Source organism: Staurois parvus, unplaced genomic scaffold (assembly GCF_062004578.1).
Source record: "Staurois parvus isolate SC_StPar_1 unplaced genomic scaffold, SC_StPar_1.0 ptg003749l, whole genome shotgun sequence".
Lineage (NCBI taxonomy): Eukaryota > Metazoa > Chordata > Amphibia > Anura > Ranidae > Staurois > Staurois parvus.
Genome location: NW_028321545.1, coordinates 129566 through 154400, shown reverse-complemented (window position 1 = coordinate 154400; position 24835 = coordinate 129566). Strand labels below are relative to the sequence as shown.

The window sequence follows — 24835 nt, the reverse complement described above, 5'->3', positions numbered from 1 at the left end:
ACCCAAGGTATGCAGAATACCAACTCTGAATGCACAGCACGTCCAACCTTGAAGCAGATGGGCTACAGCAGCAGAAGACCACACCGGGTGCCACTCCTGTCAGCTGAGACCACACCGGATGCCACTCCTGTCAGCTAAGACCACACCGGATGCCACTCCTTTTAGCAGAAGACCACACTGGATGCCACTCCTTTTAGCAGAAGACCACACCGGGTGCCACTCCTGTCAGCTGAGACCACACCAGATGCCACTCCTGTCAGCAGAAGACCACACCAGATGTCACTCCTTTCAGCAGAAGACCACACCACATGCCACTCCTTTCAGCAGAAGACCACACCAGATGCCACTCCTTTCAGCAGAAGACCACACCGCATGCCACTCCTTTCAGCAGAAGACCACACCGGATGCCACTCCTTTCAGCAGAAGACCACACCGGATGCCACTCCTTTCAGCAGAAGACCACACCGGATGCCACTCCTGTCAGCAGAAGACCACACCGGATGCCACTCCTGTCAGCAGAAGACCACACCGGATGCCACTCCTGTCAGCAGAAGACCACACCGGATGCCACTCCTGTCAGCAGAAGACCACACCGGATGCCACTCCTGTCAGCAGAAGACCACACCGGATGCCACTCCTTTCAGCAGAAGACCACACCGGATGCCACTCCTGTCAGCAGAAGACCACACCGGATGCCACTCCTGTCAGCAGAAGACCACACCGGGTGCCACTCCTGTCAGCAGAAGACCACTCCGGGTGCCACTCCTGTCAGCTAAGAACAGGAAACGGAGGTGACAATTCGCACAGGATCACCAACATTGGAAAATAGAAGATTGGAAAAATGTTGCCTGGTCTGATGAGTCTGGATTTCAGCTGCGACATTCGTATGGTGGGGTCAGATATTTGGCGTCAGCAATATGAAAGCATGGATCCATCCTGCCTTGTATCAATGGTTCAGGCTGGTGGTGGTGGTGTCATGGTGTGGGGGATCCATCCTGCCTTGTATCAATGGTTCAGGCTGGTGGTGTCATGGTGTGGTGGATCCATCCTGCCTTGTATCAATGGTTCAGGCTGGTGGTGTCATGGTGTGGTGGATCCATCCTGCCTTGTATCAATGGTTCAGGCTGGTGGTGGTGGTGTCATGGTGTGGTGGATCCATCCTGCCTTGTATCAATGGTTCAGGCTGGTGGTGTCATGGTGTGGGGGGGATTTTCTTGGCACTAGCAAGGTGGACCCAATAAAGTGGCCGGGGAGTGAAAAAGCCACATTATGGAGCCTCAGAGGATGGACCTCTGCATTGGGCGGGGTCCCGTGAGGCTCCAAAACATCGGTTTTACTACTATGATGCGATCGCTTATTAAATATTTTAACCCGTTCTGGAGATCCTCGATGTGCAGGCCACGTACTTCCTCCTCCGAATGTCTCCGGAATCCAGCCACTGGGCTCTACAGGACCCTCTCACATATACAGCCGCTCTCAGCAAGGTGGACATCGGGAATATTCCAACCGGCCGGACCTCTCCTCCTCGTCTTATACCTCAGGAGATTTCACTGCTTCAGAGTTCCCACAGTCCAGAACACAGTCCAGAACACAGTCCAGAACACAATCCACAACACAGTCCAGAACACAGTCCAGAACACAGTCCAGAACACAGTCCAGAACACAGTCCAGAACACAGTCCACAACACAGTCCACAACACAGTCCACAACACAGTCCACAACACAGTCCAGAACACAGTCCAGAACACAGTCCACAACACAGTCCACAACACAGTCCAGAACACAGTCCAGAACACAGTCCAGAACACAGTCCAGAATGGATACAACAAACTTTGTTTATAATAAAAATAAAAATCCTTTGCTGAACTGCTTCTATCTACCTTGTTGTAGGAGGTGGAGAATGCGGGCGACACAATGGGGGGGATTTACTAAAACTGGAGCACAATAATAATAATAATAATAATAATGATGATATTCTCTCTGGCAGACATGATATAATATTTATTCTCAATAATCATAATAATAATATATAGTACTGAACATAATAATGATTATTAGTAGTAATAATAATAATGTAAAAAAAAATAAAAAATAAAATAATAACAATAGTAAAGATAATGGGGGGGATTTACTAAAACTCGAGCACAGGAAAAATAATATAAATTGTGTTAATATCAAATAAAATAATAATAATAACAATAGTAACGAGAGCAGATATAGTGAATGCGGGGTCCGGGGAGAGCGGATATAGGGAATGCAGGGTCTGGGGAGAGCGGATATAGTGAATGCGGGGTCCGGGGAGAGCGGATATAGTGAATGCGGGGTCCGGGGAGAGCAGATATAGGGAATGCAGGGTCTGGGGAGAGAGGATATAGTGAATGCAGGGTCCGGGGAGAACGGATATAGTGAATGCGGGGTCCGGGGAGAGCGGATATAGTGAATGCGGGGTCCGGGGAGAGCGGATATTGTAAATGCGGGGTCCGGGGAGAGCGGATATAGGGAATGCAGGGTCCGGGGAGAGAGGATATAGTGAATGCGGGGTCCGGGGAGAGCGGATATAGTGAATGCGAGGTCCGGGGAGAGCGGATATAGGGAATGCAGGGTCCGGGGAGAGAGGATATAGTGAATGCGGGGTCCGGGGAGAGAGGATATAGTGAATGCGGGGTCCGGGGTGAGCGGATATAGTGAATGCAGGGTCCGGGGAGAGCGGATATAGGGAATGCCGGGTCCGGGGAGAGCGGATATAGGGAATGCGGGGTCCCGGGAGAGGGGATATAGTGAATGCGGGGTCCGGGGAGAGCGGATATGGTGAATGCGGGGTCCGGGGAGAGCGGATATAGTGAATGCGGGGTCCGGGGAGAGCGGATATAGTGAATGCGGGGTCCGGGGAGAGGGGATATAGTGAATGCGGGGTCCGGGGAGAGCGGATACAGTGAATGCGGGGTCCGGGGAGAGCGGATACAGTGAATGCGGGGTCCGGGGAGAGCGGATATAGTGAATGCGGGGTCCGGGGAGAGCGGATATAGTGAATGCGGGGTCCGGGGAGAGCGGATATAGGGAATGCCGGGTCTGGGGAGAGCGGATATAGTGAATGCGGGGTCCGGGGAGAGCGGATATAGGGAATGCCGGGTCTGGGGAGAGGGGATATAGTGAATGCGGGGTCCGGGGAGAGTGGATATAGTGAATGCGGGGTCCGGGGAGAGCGGATATAGAGAATGCGGGGTCCGGGGAGAGCGGATATAGGGAATGCCGGGTCCGGGGAGAGCGGATATAGGGAATGCCGGGTCCGGGGAGAGCGGATATAGTGAATGCGGGGTCCGGGGAGAGCGGATACAGTGAATGCGGGGTCCGGGGAGAGCGGATACAGTGAATGCGGGGTCCGGGGAGAGCGGATAAAGTGAATGCGGGGTCCGGGGAGAGCGGATACAGTGAATGCGGGGTCCGGGGAGAGCGGATACAGTGAATGCGGGGTCCGGGGAGAGCGGATATAGGGAATGCGGGGTCCGGGGAGAGCGGATATAGTGAATGCGGGGTCCGGGGAGAGCAGATATAGGGAATGCAGGGTCTGGGGAGAGAGGATATAGTGAATGCAGGGTCCGGGGAGAACGGATATAGTGAATGCGGGGTCCGGGGAGAGCGGATATAGTGAATGCGGGGTCCGGGGAGAGCGGATATTGTAAATGCGGGGTCCGGGGAGAGCGGATATAGGGAATGCAGGGTCCGGGGAGAGAGGATATAGTGAATGCGGGGTCCGGGGAGAGCGGATATAGTGAATGCGAGGTCCGGGGAGAGCGGATATAGGGAATGCGGGGTCCGGGGAGAGAGGATATAGTGAATGCGGGGTCCGGGGAGAGAGGATATAGTGAATGCGGGGTCCGGGGTGAGCGGATATAGTGAATGCAGGGTCCGGGGAGAGCGGATATAGGGAATGCGGGGTCCCGGGAGAGGGGATATAGTGAATGCGGGGTCCGGGGAGAGCGGATATGGTGAATGCGGGGTCCGGGGAGAGCGGATATAGTGAATGCGGGGTCCGGGGAGAGCGGATATAGTGAATGCGGGGTCCGGGGAGAGGGGATATAGTGAATGCGGGGTCCGGGGAGAGCGGATACAGTGAATGCGGGGTCCGGGGAGAGCGGATACAGTGAATGCGGGGTCCGGGGAGAGCGGATATAGTGAATGCGGGGTCCGGGGAGAGCGGATATAGTGAATGCGGGGTCCGGGGAGAGCGGATATAGGGAATGCCGGGTCTGGGGAGAGCGGATATAGTGAATGCGGGGTCCGGGGAGAGCGGATATAGGGAATGCCGGGTCTGGGGAGAGGGGATATAGTGAATGCGGGGTCCGGGGAGAGTGGATATAGTGAATGCGGGGTCCGGGGAGAGCGGATATAGAGAATGCGGGGTCCGGGGAGAGCGGATATAGGGAATGCCGGGTCCGGGGAGAGCGGATATAGGGAATGCCGGGTCCGGGGAGAGCGGATATAGTGAATGCGGGGTCCGGGGAGAGCGGATACAGTGAATGCGGGGTCCGGGGAGAGCGGATACAGTGAATGCGGGGTCCGGGGAGAGCGGATAAAGTGAATGCGGGGTCCGGGGAGAGCGGATACAGTGAATGCGGGGTCCGGGGAGAGCGGATACAGTGAATGCGGGGTCCGGGGAGAGCGGATATAGGGAATGCGGGGTCCGGGGAGAGCGGATATAGTGAATGCGGGGTCCGGGGAGAGCGGATATAGTGAATGCGGGGTCCGGGGAGAGCGGATACAGTGAATGCGGGGTCCGGGGAGAGCGGATATAGTGAATGCGGGGTCCGGAGAGAGCGGCTATAGTGAATGCGGGGTCCGGAGAGAGCGGATACGGTGAACGCGGGGTCCGGAGAGAGCGGATATAGTGAATGCGGGGTCTGGGGAGAGCGGATACGATGAATGCGGGGTCCGGGGAGAGCGGATATAGTGAATGCGGGGTCCGGAGAGAGCGGCTATAGTGAATGCGGGGTCCGGAGAGAGCGGATACGGTGAACGCGGGGTCCGGAGAGAGCGGATACGGTGAATGCGGGGTCCGGAGAGAGCGGATATAGTGAATGCGGGGTCCGGGGAGAGCGGATATAGTGAATGCGGGGTCCGGGGAGAGCGGATATAGTGAATGCGGGGTCCGGGGAGAGCGGATATAGTGAATGCGGGGTCCGGGGAGAGGGGATATAGTGAATGCGGGGTCCGGGGAGAGCGGATATAGTGAATGCGGGGTCCGGGGAGAGCGGATATAGTGAATGCGGGGTCCGGGGAGAGTGGATATAGTGAATGCGGGGTCCGGGGTGAGGGGATATAGTGAATGCGGGGTCCGGGGAGAGCGGATACGGTGAACGCGGGGTCCGAAGAGAGCGGATACGGTGAACGCGGGGTCCGGAGAGAGCGGATACGGTGAATGCGGGGTCCGATCCGAGTGTTCGCGGATGAAAGTCGCGCTCTGATGATCAGATTATTGAACGATCGCTTCGGAAGGCGTATTTTTTGCGCGTTTTCCTGATTTGGGGGTTCTGGCCTTCAGACACCAAAAGTGAATATTTTCTTCTCTCACCCGGCTGGTTTGGTGCCAGGAGGTGGTCATGTGATAGGAAATATGACCTGATTATTGTATATTGACAGTCTGCGTATTAGATCGATCGGATGAGATATTGATCGCCCATTTGTTGATTGATCAGGTTAGAGAACATAGAAGAGTGGCGGCAGAAAAAAGACCAAGAGCGCCATCAAGTCTGCCATTTTTTTTTTTTTACTTTTTTTTCGTCTTAATAGAGATCGATGTTTGTCCAAAGAATAAATCGATTGATCGGGTTATATATCGATTGATCAGGTTATTTATCAATGAATCAGATTAAATTCCAATTGATCAGGTTATTGATTCAGGCTATATTTTAATCAGGTTATATATCAATTGATCAGATTATATATCAATTAATCTGATTAAATACCAATTGATCGGGTTATATTTTGATTGATCAGGTTATATATCAGTTAATCCGATTAAATACTGATTGATCAGGTTATATTTTGATTGATCAGGTTATATATCAATTAATCAGATTAAATTCTGATTGATCAGATTATATTTTTATTGATCAGGTTATATATCAATTAATCAGATTAAATTTTGATAGATCTGATTATCATTTGATTGATCAGGTTATATGTCAATTAATCAGATTATAGTTCAATTGATCAGGTTATATTTTCATTGATCAGGTTATTGATTGATCAGGCTATATTTTGATCAGGTTATATATCGATTGATCAGATTAAATTCCGATTGATCAGGTTATATGTTGATTGATCAGATTAAATTCCGATTGATCAGGTTATATGTTGATTGATCAGTTTAATTACCGATTGATCAGATTACATTTTGATTGATCAGGTTATAAATTGCACACGTGTTCAGTATTCGTCTGCCATGAGCCGCCGTCAGGCTGTGCTCCCCCGCGGTCAGCGGCGGTCGATTATCACCCAGCATTTGCGCAGGAAGCAGAGGTGAAATCTCTCCTCCCTAATTATATTCGGTGTGTAATTTCCAAACTTCGCTCTGAATTTTGATTTTCAATTAACACTCCCAATTTGGAGATAATTTTCTATTTATTATAATTACAGGAAATAATTTATTGGCTGATTAGGGCCCAGCGAGCCCCGTCTTCCCTGAGCAAACAAGCGCAGAACAAGCCGCCATTTAGGGCTCGCGGCGGCCCCGACGGGCTCTGCGTATTTGTACAGCTGCGGGTTAATTGGAGCCCATTGTGTGCCGGTGGCCGGGGGCTCCCAGGAGATTCCTATCTGAGGGCCCCGGGAACAATCCATCTCTTCTCCGGGGAAAATAAAATACATATTTATTGGGGCAACGGGGTCACAGCCGCCCCTCAGGGGGGTCGTCTGCTAAATGGAGAGAAGCAGACCCATCGATCTACAGGACTCCTTCACTACACCGGTCTCATGTCAATATATTATCCATCGATCTACAGGACTCCTTCACTACACCGGTCTCATGTCAATATATTATCCATCGATCGATCTATTTATCTCTCCATCCATCCACTATACAGAATCCTCCACAGCTTGTAATGTGATTGGAGGAAGTTGTCTGTTACATTGTTGCCGTTATCCCCTTGTGTGTCCTTGCTTTGTACAGCGCTACATGGAATGTTGGTGCTACAGAAACCAAAAAGAGTACCACATCTCTCCCCAGTGCAGAAAGGATGAGCTGTATACCTGTGCAGGGGTCGGATGTATGCGGTGTGTAGGATTAGCTGTATATCTGTGCAGGGGTCAGATGTATACGGTCCGTAGGATGAGCTGTATACCTGTGCAGGGGTCAGATGTATACGGTGTGTAGGATGAGCTGTATACCTGTGCAGGGGTCGGATGTATACGGTGTGTAGGATGAGCTGTATACCTGTGCAGGGGTCAGATGTATACGGTGTGTAGGATGAGCTGTATATCTGTGCAGGGGTCAGATGTATACGGTGTGTAGGATGAGCTGTATACCTGTGCAGGGGTCAGATGTATGCAGTCTGTAGGATGAGCTGTATACCTGTGCAGGGGTCAGATGTATACGGTGTGTAGGATGAGCTGTTTACCTGTGCAGGGGTCAGATGTATACGGTGTGTAGGATGAGCTGTATACCTGTGCAGGGGTCAGATGTATACGGTCTGTAGGATGAGCTGTATACCTGTGCAGGGGTCAGATGTATACAGTGTGTAGGATGAGCTGTATACCTGTGCAGGGGTCAGATGTATACGGTCTGTAGGATGAGCTGTATACCTGTGCAGGGGTCAGATGTATACGGTGTGTAGGATGAGCTGTTTACCTGTGCAGGGGTCAGATGTATACGGTGTGTAGGATGAGCTGTATACCTGCGCAGGGGTCAGATGTATACGGTCTGTAGGATGAGCTGTATACCTGTGCAGGGGTCAGATGTATACGGTGTGTAGGATGAGCTGTATACCTGTGCAGGGGTCAGATGTATATGGTCTGTAGGATGAGCTGTATACCTGTGCAGGGGTCAGATGTATACGGTCTGTAGGATGAGCTGTATACCTGTGCAGGGGTCAGATGTACACGGTCTGTAGGATGAGCTGTATACCTGTGCAGGGGTCAGATGTACAGTATATAGGTCTGTAGGATGAGCTGTATACCTGTGCAGGGGTCAGATGTATACGGTGTGTAGGATGAGCTGTATACCTGTGCAGGGGTCAGATGTACTGTATATAGGTCTGTAGGATGAGCTGTATACCTGTGCAGGGGTCAGATGTACACGGTCTGTAGGATGAGCTGTATACCTGTGCAGGGGTCAGATGTATACGGTCTGTAGGATGAGCTGTATACCTGTGCAGGGGTCAGATGTATACGGTCTGTAGGATGAGCTGTATACCTGCGCAGGGGTCAGATGTACAGTATATAGGTCTGTAGGATGAGCTGTATACCTGTGCAGGGATCAGATGTACTGTATATAGGTCCGTAGGATGAGCTGTATACCTGTGCAGGGGTCAGATGTACTGTATATAGGTCTGTAGGATGAGCTGTATACCTGTGCAGGGATCAGATGTACTGTATATAGGTCCGTAGGATGAGCTGTATACCTGTGCAGGGGTCAGATGTACACGGTCTGTAGGATGAGCTGTATACTTGTGTAGGGGTCAGATGTACAATATATAGGTATGTAGGATGAGCTGTATACCTGTGTAGGGGTCAGATGTATATGGTCTGTAGGATGAGCTGTATACCTGTGCAGGGGTCAGATGTATACGGTCTGTAGGATGAGCTGTATACCTGTGCAGGGGTCAGATGTATACGGTGTGTAGGATGAGCTGTATACCTGCGCAGGGGTCAGATGTATACGGTGTGTAGGATGAGCTGTATACCTGTGCAGGGGTCAGATGTATACGGTGTGTAGGATGAGCTGTATACCTGTGCAGGGGTCAGATGTATACGGTCCGTAGGATGAGCTGTATACCTGTGCAGGGGTCAGATGTATACGGTCTGTAGGATGAGCTGTATACCTGCGCAGGGGTCAGATGTACAGTATATAGGTCTGTAGGATGAGCTGTATACCTGTGCAGGGGTCAGATGTATACGGTCTGTAGGATGAGCTGTATACCTGTGCAGGGGTCAGATGTATACGGTGTGTAGGATGAGCTGTATACCTGTGCAGGGGTCAGATGTATACGGTCTGTAGGATGAGCTGTATACCTGTGCAGGGGTCAGATGTACAGTATATAGGTCTGTAGGATGAGCTGTATACCTGCGCAGGGGTCAGATGTATACGGTGTGTAGGATGAGCTGTATACCTGTGCAGGGGTCAGATGTACAGTATATAGGTCTGTAGGATGAGCTGTATACCTGCGCAGGGGTCAGATGTACAGTATATAGGTCTGTAGGATGAGCTGTATACCTGTGCAGGGGTCAGATGTATACGGTCTGTAGGATGAGCTGTATACCTGTGCAGGGGTCAGATGTATACGGTGTGTAGGATGAGCTGTATACCTGTGCAGGGGTCAGATGTATACGGTCTGTAGGATGAGCTGTATACCTGTGCAGGGGTCAGATGTACAGTATATAGGTCTGTAGGATGAGCTGTATACCTGTGCAGGGGTCAGATGTATACGGTCCGTAGGATGAGCTGTATACCTGTGCAGGGGTCAGATGTATATGGTCTGTAGGATGAGCTGTATACCTGTGCAGGGGTCAGATGTATACGGTCTGTAGGATGAGCTGTATACCTGTGCAGGGGTCAGATGTATACGGTCTGTAGGATGAGCTGTATACCTGTGCAGGGGTCAGATGTACAGTATATAGGTCTGTAGGATGAGCTGTATACCTGTGCAGGGGTCAGATGTATACGGTGTGTAGGATGAGTTGTATACCTGTGCAGGGGTCAGGTTTACAGTATATAGGTCTGTAGGATGAGCTGTATACCTGCGCAGGGGTCAGATGTATAGGGTCTGTAGGATGAGCTGTATACCTGTGCAGGGGTCAGATGTATACGGTCCGTAGGATGAGCTGTATACCTGTGCAGGGGTCAGATGTATACGGTGTGTAGGATGAGCTGTATACCTGTGCAGGGGTCAGATGTATACGGTCCGTAGGATGAGCTGTATACCTGTGCAGGGGTCAGATGTATACGGTCCGTAGGATGAGCTGTATACCTGTGCAGGGGTCAGATGTATACGGTCTGTAGGATGAGCTGTATACCTGTGCAGGGGTCAGATGTACAGTATATAGGTCTGTAGGATGAGCTGTATACGGGGGGCAGCTGTGGCCCCTGTTATTGTTTTGTGGCACGCACTTGTGCTGCAGCTATTTATAAGTGTGTGGCGCACGACTCGAAAACTCCAGACGCTGCAGACACAATTAGCTTCCCCCCGAATCTTTATTCTAAATTTGGTGCTGGAAGTAGCGAGGGACACAAGACAGAGAGAGAAGGAGAGACTGCTGACACGGGGATACCTGATCCCCCCCCCACCTCTGCGATGCCTTTACTATTCACTTTATTACCGCCCCCTGCTTCTGGAGAGCGAGCGGATCAATCGCTCGCACTCGGTGCTCTCTGCACAGCGCTGTCCCTGGAGATCTGCTCTCCGCAATGAAGGAGATGTAAATCCGCGTTTCATCCGCTCCGTGCTCCATAAACTATTGTCTGTCATTTAAAATCAAATGAAAATCCTTTTTTTTCCTGTCTTTGTTCCATCTCAGTGCCGCTGATCTCCTGCAGCTGCTTTGCAGCCACTTCCTGTCTCCATAGCCCCCCAGTGATGGCATTTCTCAGGGTTGGTTCCCTGGTGGTGACCACAGTGGGCCGTGTCTGTGTCATGTGAGATGAACGGTCATGTGTGGTGTCCTTCAGAAGTCCATGTGACCGGGTGACAACACAGGAGGACAATTAGGAGACAGGGACAGAGTGTTGTCACCCTCTAGCAGGAAGTGCCTGAACAGGGACCTCCATGGCGGGATCATCGGGGGGTTATTTGAATGGAAGTGTCGTGTGGAATGGTGACGCGTTTGTCTTCCTCTATCACAGGAAATCCAAATATTTGGTGAACCGACCATCCAGGATTCGGATCATGTGTCATAGAACTGCGTTGAAACTGAGGGGGGGGGGGAGGGGGAGCATCAGAGTCCAGCCTCTGTACATCGCTAAAACGCATTTCTTACCGCCGTCACTGCAGGACCGACCAACCGCACAGGACACGGCGCATTCCTGATCATTGGGTCATGTGCCGCCACCCTCAGGTGATTGGACACTAGCAAACAAGCTGCCGGGACATCCCCTCTATAACCCCTCCCACTCCCAGCAGAGACATCCCCTATATAGCCCCTCCCACTCCCAGCAGAGACATCCCCTATATAGCCCCTCCCACTCCCAGCAGAGACATCCCCATATAACCCCTCCCATGCATAGCAGGGACATCCCTTCTATAACCCCTCCCACCCCCAGCAGGGACATCCCCTATATAATCCCTCCCACCCATAGCAGGGACATCCCTTCTATAACTCCTCCCAGCAGGGACATCCCATATAACCCCTCCCAGCAGGGACATCCCATATAACCCCTCCCACTCCCAGCAGGGACATTCCCATATAACCCCTCCCATTCCCAGCAAGGACATCCCCATATAACCCCTCCCACCCATAGCAGGGACATCCCCATATAACCCCTCCCACCCATAGCAGGGACATCCCCATATAATCCCTCCCACCCCCGCCAGGGTGATTGGTCTTGTCTTTGCCCCTTCTTGTAGTTTTCTATAATGGGTGAAGCCTGCCAGGCCCCTCCCACAGCTCTGCACTCTGCACAGGTTATGTACAGCCTTGTAATGATGTCACTGCTACTTTCACAAGGTAATATCTGGGTTAGTGAAAGCGCTTTGTGGTTGTTGAGGAATCGATTTCACGGCTATCTGGTAATCTCGGGAAGTCGGGCTCCCTGTTGTCGGGCTCCCTGTTGTCGGGCTCCCTGTTGTCGGGCTCCCTGTTGTCGGGCTCCCTGTTGTCGGGCTCCCTGTTGTCGGGATCGCTGTTGTCGGGCTCCCTGTTGTCGGGATCTCTGACGTCGGGCTCCCTGTTGTCGGGATCGCTGTTGTCGGGATCCTTGTTGTCGGGCTCCCTGTTGTCGGGATCCCTGTTGTCGGGCTCCCTGTTGTCGGGATCCCTGTTGTCGGGCTCCCTGTTGTCGGGCTCCCTGTTGTCGGGCTCCCTGTTGTCGGGCTCCCTGTTGTCGGGATCCCTGTTGTCGGGCTCCCTGTTGTCGGGATCCCTGTTGTCGGGCTCCCTGTTGTCGGGCTCCCTGTTGTCGGGCTCCCTGTTGTCGGGCTCCCTGTTGTCGGGATCCTTGTTGTCGGGCTCCCTGTTGTCGGGATCCCTGTTGTCGGGATCCCTGTTGTCGGGATCGCTCTTGTGGGGCTCCCTGTTGTCGGGCTCCCTGTTGTCGGGCTCCCTGTTGTCGGGATCCTTGTTGTCGGGCTCCCTGTTGTCGGGATCCCTGTTGTCGGGCTCCCTGTTGTCGGGATCGCTGTTGTCGGGCTCCCTGTTGTCGGGCTCCCTGTTGTCGGGCTCCCTGTTGTCGGGCTCCCTGTTGTCGGGATCCCTGTTGTCGGGATGATGATTTTCTGCGTCACATTCCTGCTCCTCCAATATTAGGTGCTGAGGGGGGCGCTGTAGCGCAGTACACACGGATATTTGGACGCAGAGAACGCAGGAACAGTCGCCCCCCCCCCCCCACACACACTGCCAGCAGTCGTATTCCAGAGGGAATTCCTGGGTACGATTGTTGAACGGCTGCCAGCGACCACAACGCACAAATTTCTGCGATTTCTCTGGAATCGTTCCGCTCTGCAGCTGCTTTCACTTCTCCTGACGGATCCCACGGAGAACCTCCGATCCCCGGCGACTTTCTGCGACTTCTTCTGACCGCCAATCAAAGGAAAGCTCCGCCTTCTACGAGTGCCAGGCGGCCATCACTGGGGTGTATGGAGGAGGGAAGTGGCTGCAAAGGGGCGGCAGGAGATCTGCAGCTCCGAGATGTGACTCGGGAGGGCAAAAGGAGAACAGACTTCCAGCTGACGGAGTTCTACTTCAACTCTGCACGCCGTGAGGGCCGCTTCATAGCAACGCAGTCCACAGCAACGCGGCCCACAGCAACGCACTCCACAGCAACGCGGGCCACAGCAACGCACTCCACAGCAACGCACTCCACAGCAACGCATTCCACAGCAACGCGGGCCACAGCAACGCACTCCACAGCAACGCATTCCACAGCAACGCGGGCCACAGCAACGCATTCCACAGCAACGCGGGCCACAGCAACGCATTCCACAGCAACGCGGGCCACAGCAACGCGGTCCACAGCAACGCGGGCCACAGCAACGCACTCCACAGCAACGCGGGCCACAGCAACGTGAGTCACAGCAACGCACTCCACAGAGACGCACTCCACAGCAACGCACTCCACAGCAACGCATTCCACAGCAACGCATTCCACAGAAACGCGGTCCACAGCAACGCGGTCCACAGCAACGCGGCCCACAGCAACGCACTCCACAGCAACACGGTTCACATGCCTTCCGGAGGCGTTTCTGCGTATTTTTGACACATTCCAGTTCACTTTTCCCCTCTCTGTGTTTTTCAATTGAAATAGAGACGTGCGTTCCGGTGCATTTTTGATGCGTTTTACCGCTCCCCCCCCTGCATTCCCGCTGAAACCCCCCTGAAACTACGGTTCAATTATTGGAAAAGATTCGATCAGAATAGGAATGGATCGTTTCCGGAACGTGTTTGGCCGCCGAGATATACAATGAAAATGGAACAAAAAAAATTCCAGATCTCCGGATCAGCTTTTCCCGGAACCTCGCAGATAAACAATTTTTTGGGGGTAATTTTCGGACATTCGATCGATCGTCTCGCATTCCCCGCCGCAGGCATCCGCGCAGCTTCAGGGGGTCATCGCTCTTTTAGCGGGTCACCTGACGGCCCCGAGACCCGCGCTCACGGCAGAAGGCGGGAAAGGACTCGTCCGATTGGGCGTTGGGACTTCCCCCATCTTGAGATCTGCGAATGTATTGGCGGTAATTTTCCTAATGACTTTGCAGGCGTTCAATAAAACATTTCAGCGCGCCGGCGTACAAACCGGGTTTAAAATTTAAAGTGTTTTTTTTTTTTTCGCCTTTTTTTGAGTCGGTGTTATTAATGCATCGACTGTGAAATAAAGCGCTGTTGTAATCAATAAAATAAGACGAAATCTGCTTTTATGCGCTCCCCTGACAATACGAATAAAGCTGGGAACGCATTGAAGTGGAAGAGGATTAATGCAGGAAAATGACATCAATTATTGAAAGGAGGGTTTGATTTTTTTTTTCTTTTTCTTTTTTTTTTTCCAAACCAACAAATTATGATTAATTGAAGAAGTGCGCCGAGAAAAAAAAAAAATGAGGCCTCGCGTTCGCCGCGTCGGAAGTCTGAGACTCGTCTGGACCTGGCGTTCCGTCCGGACTGAGCGCGCCCGGCGACTTCCGCCACTCCCAGGGTTAACCCATAGGGGGGGCTTGTGAAGTCGGCTGTCCATGAGGGCCGTGTGCGCCATGTGCCCCCCCCCCCCCACCCAGAGTCCGACACAAGAGACGACTTAAAGGACAACTCCGTCCTGAAACCACAACTTAGTTTTGTGTCCCATCCGCTCCTCCCACCAGAATCACTGACCGCCTGCTTGTGGGAGGGGCAGAGACACAATTACTGGGGGGAATCTCTCCATCGTGGGAGGGGCAAAGACACCAACTACTGGGGGGAATCTCCCCATTGTGGGAGTGGCAGAGACACCAACTACTGGGGGGGAAATCTCCCCATTGTGGGAGGGGCAGAGACACCAACTACTGGGGGAAATCTCCCCATTGTGGGAGGGGCAGAGACACCAACTACTAGGGGAAATCTCCTTACTGTGGGAGGGGCATAGACACCAACTACTGGGGGAATCTCCCCATTGCGGGAGTGGCAGAGACACCAACTACTGGGGGGAATCTCCCCATTGTGGGAGGGGCAGAGACACCAACTACTGGGGGGAATCTCCCCATTGTGGGAGGGGCAGAGACACAATTACTGGGGGGAATCTCTCCATCATGGGAGGGGCAAAGACACCAACTACTGGGGGGAATCTCCCCATTGTGGGAGGGGCAGAGACACCAACTACTGGGGGAAATCTCCCCATTGTGGGAGGGGCAGAGACACCAACTACTAGGGGAAATCTCCTTACTGTGGGAGGGGCATAGACACCAACTACTGGGGGAATCTCCCCATTGTGGGAGGGGCAGAGACACCAACTACTGGGGGAATCTCCCCATTGTGGGAGAGGCAGAGACGCAACTACTGGGGGAAATCTCCCCATTGTGGGAGGGGCAAAGACGCACCCTGGAGGGGGGAATCTCCCCATTGTGGAAGGGGCAGAGACACCAACTACTGGGGGAAATCTCCCCATTGTGGGAGGGGCAGAGACACCAACTACTAGGGGAAATCTCCTTACTGTGGGAGGGGCATAGACACCAACTACTGGGGGAATCTCCCCATTGTGGGAGGGGCAGAGACACCAACTACTGGGGGAATCTCCCCATTGTGGGAGAGGCAGAGACGCAACTACTGGGGGAAATCTCCCCATTGTGGGAGGGGCAAAGACGCACCCTGGAGGGGGGAATCTCCCCATTGTGGGAGGGGCAGAGACACCAACTACTGGGGGAAATCTCCCCATTGTGGGAGGGGCAGAGACACACCCTGGAGGGGGGAATCTCCCCATTGTGGGAGGGGCAGAGACACAACTACTGGGGGGGAATCTCCCCATTGTGGGAGGGGCAGAGACACACCCTGGAGGGGGAATCTCCCCATTGTGCCATAGACCCCCCCCCCCCAGCTCTATTTGCCGCGTTGCTCCTGCTTTCCCGTTTGGCCTCACTGACTCCATCTTGTCTTTCTTGGTTTCCAGGAGGATGTCGTCCAAGCCGGTCACCTCTCCGTTCACCTGTAAAGCGGATGGAGAGGAGGAGATGACCGGAGAGCTGGCCTCGCGGGAGAAGGATGACAATGATGACATGCACCGCGTCCCCCACCTGCCGCTGCACTCCCTCCTACACAACAAACCTCACCCCGAGGAGCTCTCCACCCTCGTCACAAGCATGCAGCCCGACGTTGACTGGGACAGTATGATGTCACAGCATAGAATGGTCAGTCCTGGCGCTGTCTGTCTGTCTGGTGGGCGGGGCTTGGTGGGTGGGGCTTCACCATCCTAATTCCAATAACATTTCAGCGGCATGTAGGGAGCCCAGCCTTCCGCCCGTCTGTCCACCCAGCTCCCTGGTCTGGGAACACCGGCTTGTGATGCTGGACAGAAGTTCCCGGACACACCCCTTCCTGTCTCCCACATACAATACGAGGTCTTCCACAGCCACCAATCAGGTTCAGACCTGCCTTGGAGGAGAGACACTGATTGGTAGACTGGAGGGCTTTGGGAAGGTGACGGCTCACTGCCCATGTGAGGAGCTCTCTGGAATCGGGCTGCGGGGGGGGCGGGGGCTGGGAAACCAGATGGAGGTAACACTGAGGGGAGCTGAGCCTGACTTTATCATAGCTGCAGCCTGTGCTGGACTTTGGTGTCATCGCATTGGTGTCATCCCATTGGTGTCACCGCATTGGTGTCACCGCATTGGTGTCATCCCATTGGTGTCACCGCATTGGTGTCATCCCATTGGTGTCACCGCATTGGTGTCATCCCATTGGTGTCACCGCATTGGTGTCACCGCATTGGTGTCATCCCATTGGTGTCACCGCATTGGTGTCACCACATTGGTGTCACCGCATTGGTGTCATCCCATTGGTGTCACCGCATTGGTGTCACCGCATTGGTGTCATCGCATTGGTGTCATCCCATTGGTGTCATCGCATTGGTGTCACCGCATTGGTGTCACCGCATTGGTGTCACCGCTCTGTAATCTGCATCACAAAGTATTTATATTGTATCATAAAGTAGACTCTTTGATTGGTCGCCCCCCAGGGGGCAGCTGTGGTGCGGATTTTTTGGGGTCTCGATCCGTATTGTTGCGTTCTGTCCGTATCGCCCCGTCTTCCTATGAGGGGCTCTGTGTATTCCGCCAGCGCCTATGAGCCGAAATCCTTGCGCTGTGCCCCCCCCTGGTCCGCTGTCCCCCCCCCCCCCGGTCTGCTCCCCGCGGGGTACTTCTGCGGAGTAATAAAGAGATTTCACAAATCAGAGGAGCAGCTGCCCCCCAATTACTCTCAGCGCCTCTTTATGTGACAGAATCCCACAATTAGCGCTGGAATTCCCGGAACACCCGGCAAACAATGCGAAACCTCCGACCCCTCCCCCCCTCCTCCTGGGGCGATTAACCCCTTTGTAGACATTATGGGCCCCGCACACCAGTCATTGACACACATTACGGGCCCCGCACACCAGTCATTGACACACATTACGGGCCCCGCACACCAGTCATTGACACACATTACGGGCCCCGCACACCAGTCATTGACACACATTACGGGCCCCGCACACCAGTCATTGACACACATTACGGGCCCCGCACACCAGTCATTGACACACATTACGGGCCCCGCACACCAGTCATTGACACACATTATCAGTGTGATTGTTGCATCTAATTCATATATTGGATTGGCTGTATAGTTCCCGGGTCTGTACCCCCACAATGCCCATTATGAGGGGTTCCCACCATCCCTGTGCTGAGTTCCCGGGTCTGTACCCCCGCAATGCCCATTATGAGGGGTTCCCACCATCCCTGTGCTGAGTTCCCGGGTCTGTACCCCCGCAATGCCCATTATGAGGGGTTCCCACCATCCCTGTGCTGAGTTCCCGGGTCTGTACACCTGCTGTGCCCATTATGAGGGGTTCCCACCATCCCTGTGCCCATTATTTGGGGTTCCCACCATCCCTGTGCTGAGTTCCCGGGTCTGTACCCCTGCAATGCCCATTATGAGGGGTCCCCACCATTCCTGTGCCGAGTTCCCGGGTCTGTACCCCTGCAATGCCCATTATGAGGGGTCCCCACCATTCCTGTGCCGAGTTCCTGGGTCTGTACACCCGCTGTGCCCATTATGAGGGGTTCCCACCATCCCTGTGCCCATTATGAGGGGTTCCCACCATCCCTGTGTCAAGTTCCTGGGTCTGTACACCCGCTGTGCCCATTATGAAGGGTTCCCACCATCCCTGTGCCCATTATGAGGGGTTCCCACCATCCCTGTGTCGAGTTCCTGGGTCTGTACACCCGCTGTGCCCATTATGAGGGGTTCCCACCATCCCTGTGCCGAGTTCCCACAATTGGGAACCCCTTTGTAGACAGCGGGCCCCGCACAGATGCATTGCATTGACTCAGCCATATTATTGCACCTTTTCGGCGCGTTTCACGAAGAAGCCGATTGGTTCTAAGTAGGCCGCGAGGTAACAGAGGTGCCGCGTACAGCGATGCTCCATCGTTCGCCGATCGTTGTGTCGTGTTTCAGGCGCTGCAATTCAGAAGGACCGATAACACGCTGCACCGCAGGACACGATTCTGTGCGCATTTGTGGCATTTACGTGGGGCTCATCCTACAAGTCCCATGAGGCATTGCAAGGCTGACAGTTACCAGCATGACCCCCAGAGGCATGATGGGACTTGTAGTTCTGCCACCGCTGGAGGGCCGCAGGATGAGCCCCCCATGCATTAGTGTGAATGGCCCCAGGACTAGGTTCTCACCTTCCAAAATTGCGCATTTTCTTGACGAGCGCAGAAACACGTTGCGCTTTAGCAGCTGCCAATCACTGCGCGGGCCGCAACACCAAGCGGTTCAGTGCAGAAAAGGACCCGGGGCTTCATTTGTCTCTCACACACAGGGCAGCCTATGCACTTGAAGTGCGTGAACACGCAGAAACGCACAGGCGACCGTGCGCATAGAGGTGTCAACCTAACCTAAGGGAGTCCAGTGCCACTTTGTGTAAATCAGCCCAGTCACCCCAGAAAATGACTTTGTTCCTGGGTGCGTCCGGAGATTCTCTACAGTCACAGCAGTGCTAGAAATCAGTTTGGCTACCATGATGCAGCTGGCGCTTCCCCACTCTGACCCTGCGTGACCTTCGTTGTCAGATGTCATGGTGTCACACAGCGTCATGGTGTCACACAGCGCCATGGTGTCACACAGCGTCATGGTGTCACAGCGTCATGGTGTCACACAGCGCCATGGTGTCAGTGTCGTGGTGTCACACAGCGTCATGGTGTCACACAGCGTCATGGTGTCACACAGCGTCATGTTGTCACACAGGGTCATGGTGTCACACAGCGTCATGGTGTCACACAGCGTCATGGTGTCACACAGCGTCATGGTGTCACAGCGTCATGGTATCACACAGCGTCATGGTGTCACAGCGTCATGGTGTCACACAGCGTCATGGTGTCACACAGGGTCATGGTATCACACAGCGTCATGGTGTCACACAGGGTCATGGTGTCACACAGCGTCATGGTGTCACACAGCATCATGGTGTCACACAGTGTCATGTTGTCACACAGCGTCATGGTGTCACACAGCATCATGGTGTCACACAGTGTCATGTTGTCACACAGCGTCATGGTGTCACACAGTGTCATGGTGTCACACAGCGTCATGGTGTCACAGTGTCATGGTATCACACAGCGTCATGGTGTCACACAGCGTCATGGTGTCACACAGTGTCATGGTGTCACACAGCGTCATGGTGTCACAGTGTCATGGTATCACACAGCGTCATGGTGTCACACAGCGTCATGGTGTCACACAGTGTCATGGTGTCACACAGCGTCATGGTGTCACACAGCGTCATGGTGTCACAGCGTCATGGTATCACACAGCGTCATGGTGTCACACAGCGTCATGGTGTCACACAGTGTCATGGTGTCACACAGCGTCATGGTGTCACAGCGTCATGGTATCACACAGCGTCATGGTGTCACAGCGTCATGGTGTCACACAGCGTCATGGTGTCACACAGGGTCATGGTGTCACACAGCGTCATGGTGTCACACAGGGTCATGGTGTCACACAGCGTCATGGTGTCACACAGCATCATGGTGTCACACAGTGTCATGGTGTCACACAGTGTCATGGTGTAACACAGCGTCATGGTGTCACACAGCGTCATGGTGTCACACAGGGTCATGGTGTCACACAGCGCAGACACTCATGACGGGTCTATTTATAAAGCAGTGAATGTGACTTTCACCCAATGTTCTCAATCACCCTCACTGGAATCACACGGATGTGGAGGATTCACCGGCAGAGAATGCTGAATGTCACATTCGCTGCTATGGGGGTCGGTTCGGGATTTGCATCTTTGTTGCTCCCCAACATCAGGGAAAGGCAGTGAAAGTGTTAATGTGGTCATGGCAGAGGCTCCGCCTTCCCGCTGTCACTTTAAATGGCAGTTTTGTCAGCTGCATTCCGATAGTCTGCATTGGAGGGAAGAGGAAGTTGTGATGAATCCGTCTCACTGGACAAAGTCACTTCCACAGCACTCTCACTTTGCGGTGATCCATTCGCTGATATCCAGTCGCTGATCCATTCGCTGATCCAGTCGCTGATCCATTCACTGATCCATTCGCTGCATTTTTTAACCCCAAAATGTACCTTAAATCTTGATGCGCGACAAGTGATTACAAATAAACGTTCAATAAGTCATCGATAAAAGTCCATGTTATTCACAACGTGCAGCTTCAATGAGAGCGAACTGAGCAGAGCGCGGTGTCTCCGGGTCACATGACCAGGAAGTGGATAGAGCTGACGGCCGGCGTGGACGAATCTCCGAACTCACAGATGGGGCTTATCAGTGGCTCCTTAGTGGTCCCCAATGGAGATCACATGACTCCATCCCTCTCGCTCATCACCAGACACTCTGCAGACGGCAGATGAAGGTTTTATCCAAAAATCTTGACATCCGATGCTGGGATAGGAGGAGATCTTATACAGGATGAGCCAATGTGAGGGGAGCCAATGTGAGGAGAGCCAATGTGAGAGGAGCCAATGTGAGAGCAGCCAATGTAAGGGGAGCCAGTGTGAGGGGAGCCAATGTGAGGAGAGCCAATGTGAGAGCAGCCAATGTAAGAGGAGCCAATGTAAATGGAGCCAATGTTAGGGGAGCTAGTGTGAGGGGAGCCAATGTGAGGAGAGCCAATGTGAGGGGAGCCAGTGTTAGGGGAGCTAGTGTGAGGGGAGCCAATGTGAGGAGAGCCAATGTGAGGGGAGCCAGTGTGAGGAGAGCCAATGTGAGGGGGGGCAATGTGAGGGGAGCCAATGTGAGGAGAGGTAATGTGAGGGGAGCCAATGTGGGAGAGTCAATGTGAGAGGCGCCAATGTGAGGGGAGCCAATGTGAGGAGAGCCAATGTGAGAGGAGCCAATGTGCGGGGTGTCAATGTAAGGGGAGCCAATGTGAGGAGAGCCAGTGTGAGGGCAGCCAATGTGAGGAGAGCCAATGTGAGGGGAGCCAGTGTGAGGGGAGCCAATGTGAGGGGAGCCAATGTGAGGGGAGCCAATGTGAGGAGAGCCAATGTGAGGGGAGCCAGTGTGAGGAGAGGTAATGTGAGGGGAGCCAATGTGGGAGAGTCAATGTGAGAGGAGCCAATGTGCGGGGTGTCAATGTAAGGGGAGCCAATGTGAGGAGAGCCAGTGTGAGGGCAGCCAATGTGGGGAGAGTCAGTGTGAGGGGAGCCAATATGAGGAGAGGCAATGTGAGGGGAGCCAATGTGAGGGGAGCCAATGTTAGGGGAGCCAGTGTGAGGAGAACCAATGTTAGGGGAGCCAGTGTGAGGGGAGCCAGTGTGAGGAGAGCCAATGTGAGGAGAGCCAATGTGAGGAGAGCCAATGTGAGGAGAGCCAATGTGAGGAGAGCCAATGTGAGGAGAGCCAATGTGAGAGGAGCCAATGTGAGAGGAGCCAATGTGAGAGGAGCCAATGTGAGGGCAGCCAATGTGGGGAGAGTCAGTGTGAGGGGAGCCAATATGAGGAGAGGCAATGTGAGGGGAGCCAATGTGAGGGGAGCCAGTGTGAGGGGAGCCAGTGTGAGGGGAGCCAATGTGAGGGGAGCCAGTGTGAGGGGAGCCAGTGTGAGGGGAGCCAGTGTGAGGGGAGCCAATGTGAGGGGAGCCAGTGTGAGGAGAGCCAATGTGAGGAGAGCCAATGTGAGGGGAGCCAATGTGGGGAGAGTCAGTGTGAGGGGAGCCAATATGAGGAGAGGCAATGTGAGGGGAGCCAATGTAAGGGGAGCCAGTGTGAGGGGAGCCAATGTGAGGGGAGCCAGTGTGAGGAGAGCCAATGTGAGAGGAGCCAATGTGAGAGGAGCCAATGTGAGGGGAGCCAGTGTGAGGGGAGCCAATTCGATACGAGGTGTGATGATACTGGAGGAGCTGAGTCTCTTTTGTTTTATCTCTTTGTTGATCCTTTGACTTCATTCCTGATGTTCTTTTTATTTCTGATACACCCCATATGGGTAACAGCATGCGATTCCCCCCTAATAATGGAGGTCAGGGGTCCCCAGTGATGGAGGTTAGGGGTCCCCAGTGATGGAGGTCAGGGGTCCCCAGTGATGGAGGTCAGGGGCCCCCAGTGATGGAGGTCAGGGGTCCCCAGTGATGGAGGTCAGGGGGTCCCCAGTGATGGAGGTTAGGGGTCCCCAGTGATGGAGGTTAGGGGTCCCCAGTGATGGAGGTCAGGGGGTCCCCAGTGATGGAGGTCAGGGGTCCCCAGTGATGGAGGTTAGGGGTCCCCAGTGATGGAGGTCAGGGGTCCCCAGTTATGGGCCCCCGGTAATCCTCCATCATACAAAGACATTGGAGACAATTGTGCTCCTCCAGCCTTGTGGTCACAGTTTGGTGAAGACCCTTTTCTGTCCCCCCATGCCTGTCCCCCCCCTCCCTCCCGTGGTACAAAGCCGGCTCCATGAAGACATGGAGGACCAGTTTGGTGTGGAGGAACTCCAGTGTCCTGTACCCTGACCTCACCCTACTGAATGCCTTTGTGATGAATTGGAACCCCGACGGTCTACCTGACCTCACACATGGGCACCACGTCCCACAGACACCTCCGACATCTGGTGGAACGTCTTCCCAGAAGAGTGGAGGCTGTTAGATCCACAAAAGGGGCAAATCCATATTAATGGCCACGGATTTGGAAGGGATGTCCAGAAAATTCCTACATGTGTGATGGTCAGTGTCCTACGTGTGTGATGGTTGGTGTCATACGTGTGTGATGGTTGGTGTCATATGTGTGTGATGGTTGGTGTCATACGTGTGTGATGGTCGGTGTCCTGTGTGTCATGGTTGGTGTCATACGTGTGTGATGGTCGGTGTCCTGTGTGTCATGGTTGGTGTCATACATGTGTCATGGTTGGTGTCATACATGTGTCATGGTTGGTGTCATACATTTGTCATGGTTGGTGTCCTACGTGTGTCATGGTTGGTGTCCTGTGTGTGATGGTCGGTGTCATATGTGTGTGATGGTCGGTGTCATACGTGTGTGATGGTCGGTGTCCTGCTTGTGATGGTCGGTGTCATATGTGTGTGATGGTCGGTGTCCTGTGTGTGATGGTCGGTGTCATATGTGTGTGATGGTCGGTGTCATACGTGTGTCATGGTTGCTGTCATACGTGTGTGATGGTCGGTGTCATACGTGTGTGATGGTCGGTGTCATACGTGTGTGATGGTCGGTGTCATACATGTGTGATGGTCGGTGTCATACGTGTGTGATGGTCGGTGTCATACGTGTGTGATGGTCGGTGTCATACGTGTGTGATGGTCGGTGTCATTCGTGTGTGATGGTTGGTGTCATATGTGTGTGATGGTCGGTGTCCTGTGTGTGATGGTCGGTGTCATATGTGTGTGATGGTCGGTGTCATACGTGTGTCATGGTTGGTGCTCACAGACCTTGGCCCGTGTAACGTGTCTCTTCAGTCCTTACACGAGATATTTTCTTGGCACGGAGAATTCTCGGTTTCCTCTTTCGATTGTTTGTAGCAGAAATGTAATCGCTGTTGTTGGCTCCTCGTCCCGTGCCAGAAACTGTGGAGGATTATGGGGGTCCCTGGGGGGGGGGGTTATATCATGTCAGTGGCAGGATTAGGGGGGTCTCTGGGGGGGGTTATATGATGTCAGTGGTAGGATTATGGGGGTCTCTGGGGGGGGTTATATGATGTCAGTGGTAGGATTATGGGGGTCTCTGGGGGGGAGTTATATCATGTCAGTGGCAGGATTATGGGGGTCTCTGGGGGGGGGGGGTTATATGATGTCAGTGGTAGGATTATGGGGGTCTCTGGGGGGGGTTATATGATGTCAGTGGTAGGACTATGGGGGTCTCTGGGGGGGTTATATCATGTCAGTGGTAGGATTATGGGGGTCTCTGGGGGGGGTTATATGATGTCAGTGGTAGGATTATGGGGGTCTCTGGGGGGGGGGTTATATGATGTCAGTGGTAGGATTATGGGGGTCTCTGGGGGGGTTATATCATGTCAGTGGTAGGATTATGGGGGTCTCTGGGGGGGTTATATGATGTCAGTGGTAGGACTATGGGGGTCTCTGGGGGGGGTTATATGATGTCAGTGGTAGGACTATGGGGGTCTCTGGGGGGGTTATATGATGTCAGTAGTAGGACTATGGGGGTCTCTGGGGGGGTTATATGATGTCAGTGGTAGGACTATGGGGGTCTCTGGGGGGGGTTATATGATGTCAGTGGTAGGACTATGGGGGTCTCTGGGGGGGTTATATGTCAGCGGTAGGACTATGGGGGTCTCTGGGG

At 53.4% G+C, this 24835-nt stretch overlaps 1 protein-coding gene across 1 annotated transcript in view; it reads left to right on the top strand.

Moving 5' to 3' along the window:
* The window catches only part of LOC149427450 (transcription factor Sox-6-like), a gene marked incomplete at its 3' end in the record, with an annotated part of 177594 nt that overhangs the window by 31945 nt on the left and 120814 nt on the right, over window positions 1–24835 (top strand). The window contains exon 2 of the mRNA XM_089668017.1: window positions 15998–16235. Within this exon, the coding sequence (XP_089524143.1) occupies window positions 15998–16235 (238 nt within the window). The remainder of the gene's footprint in view (window positions 1–15997; window positions 16236–24835) is intronic.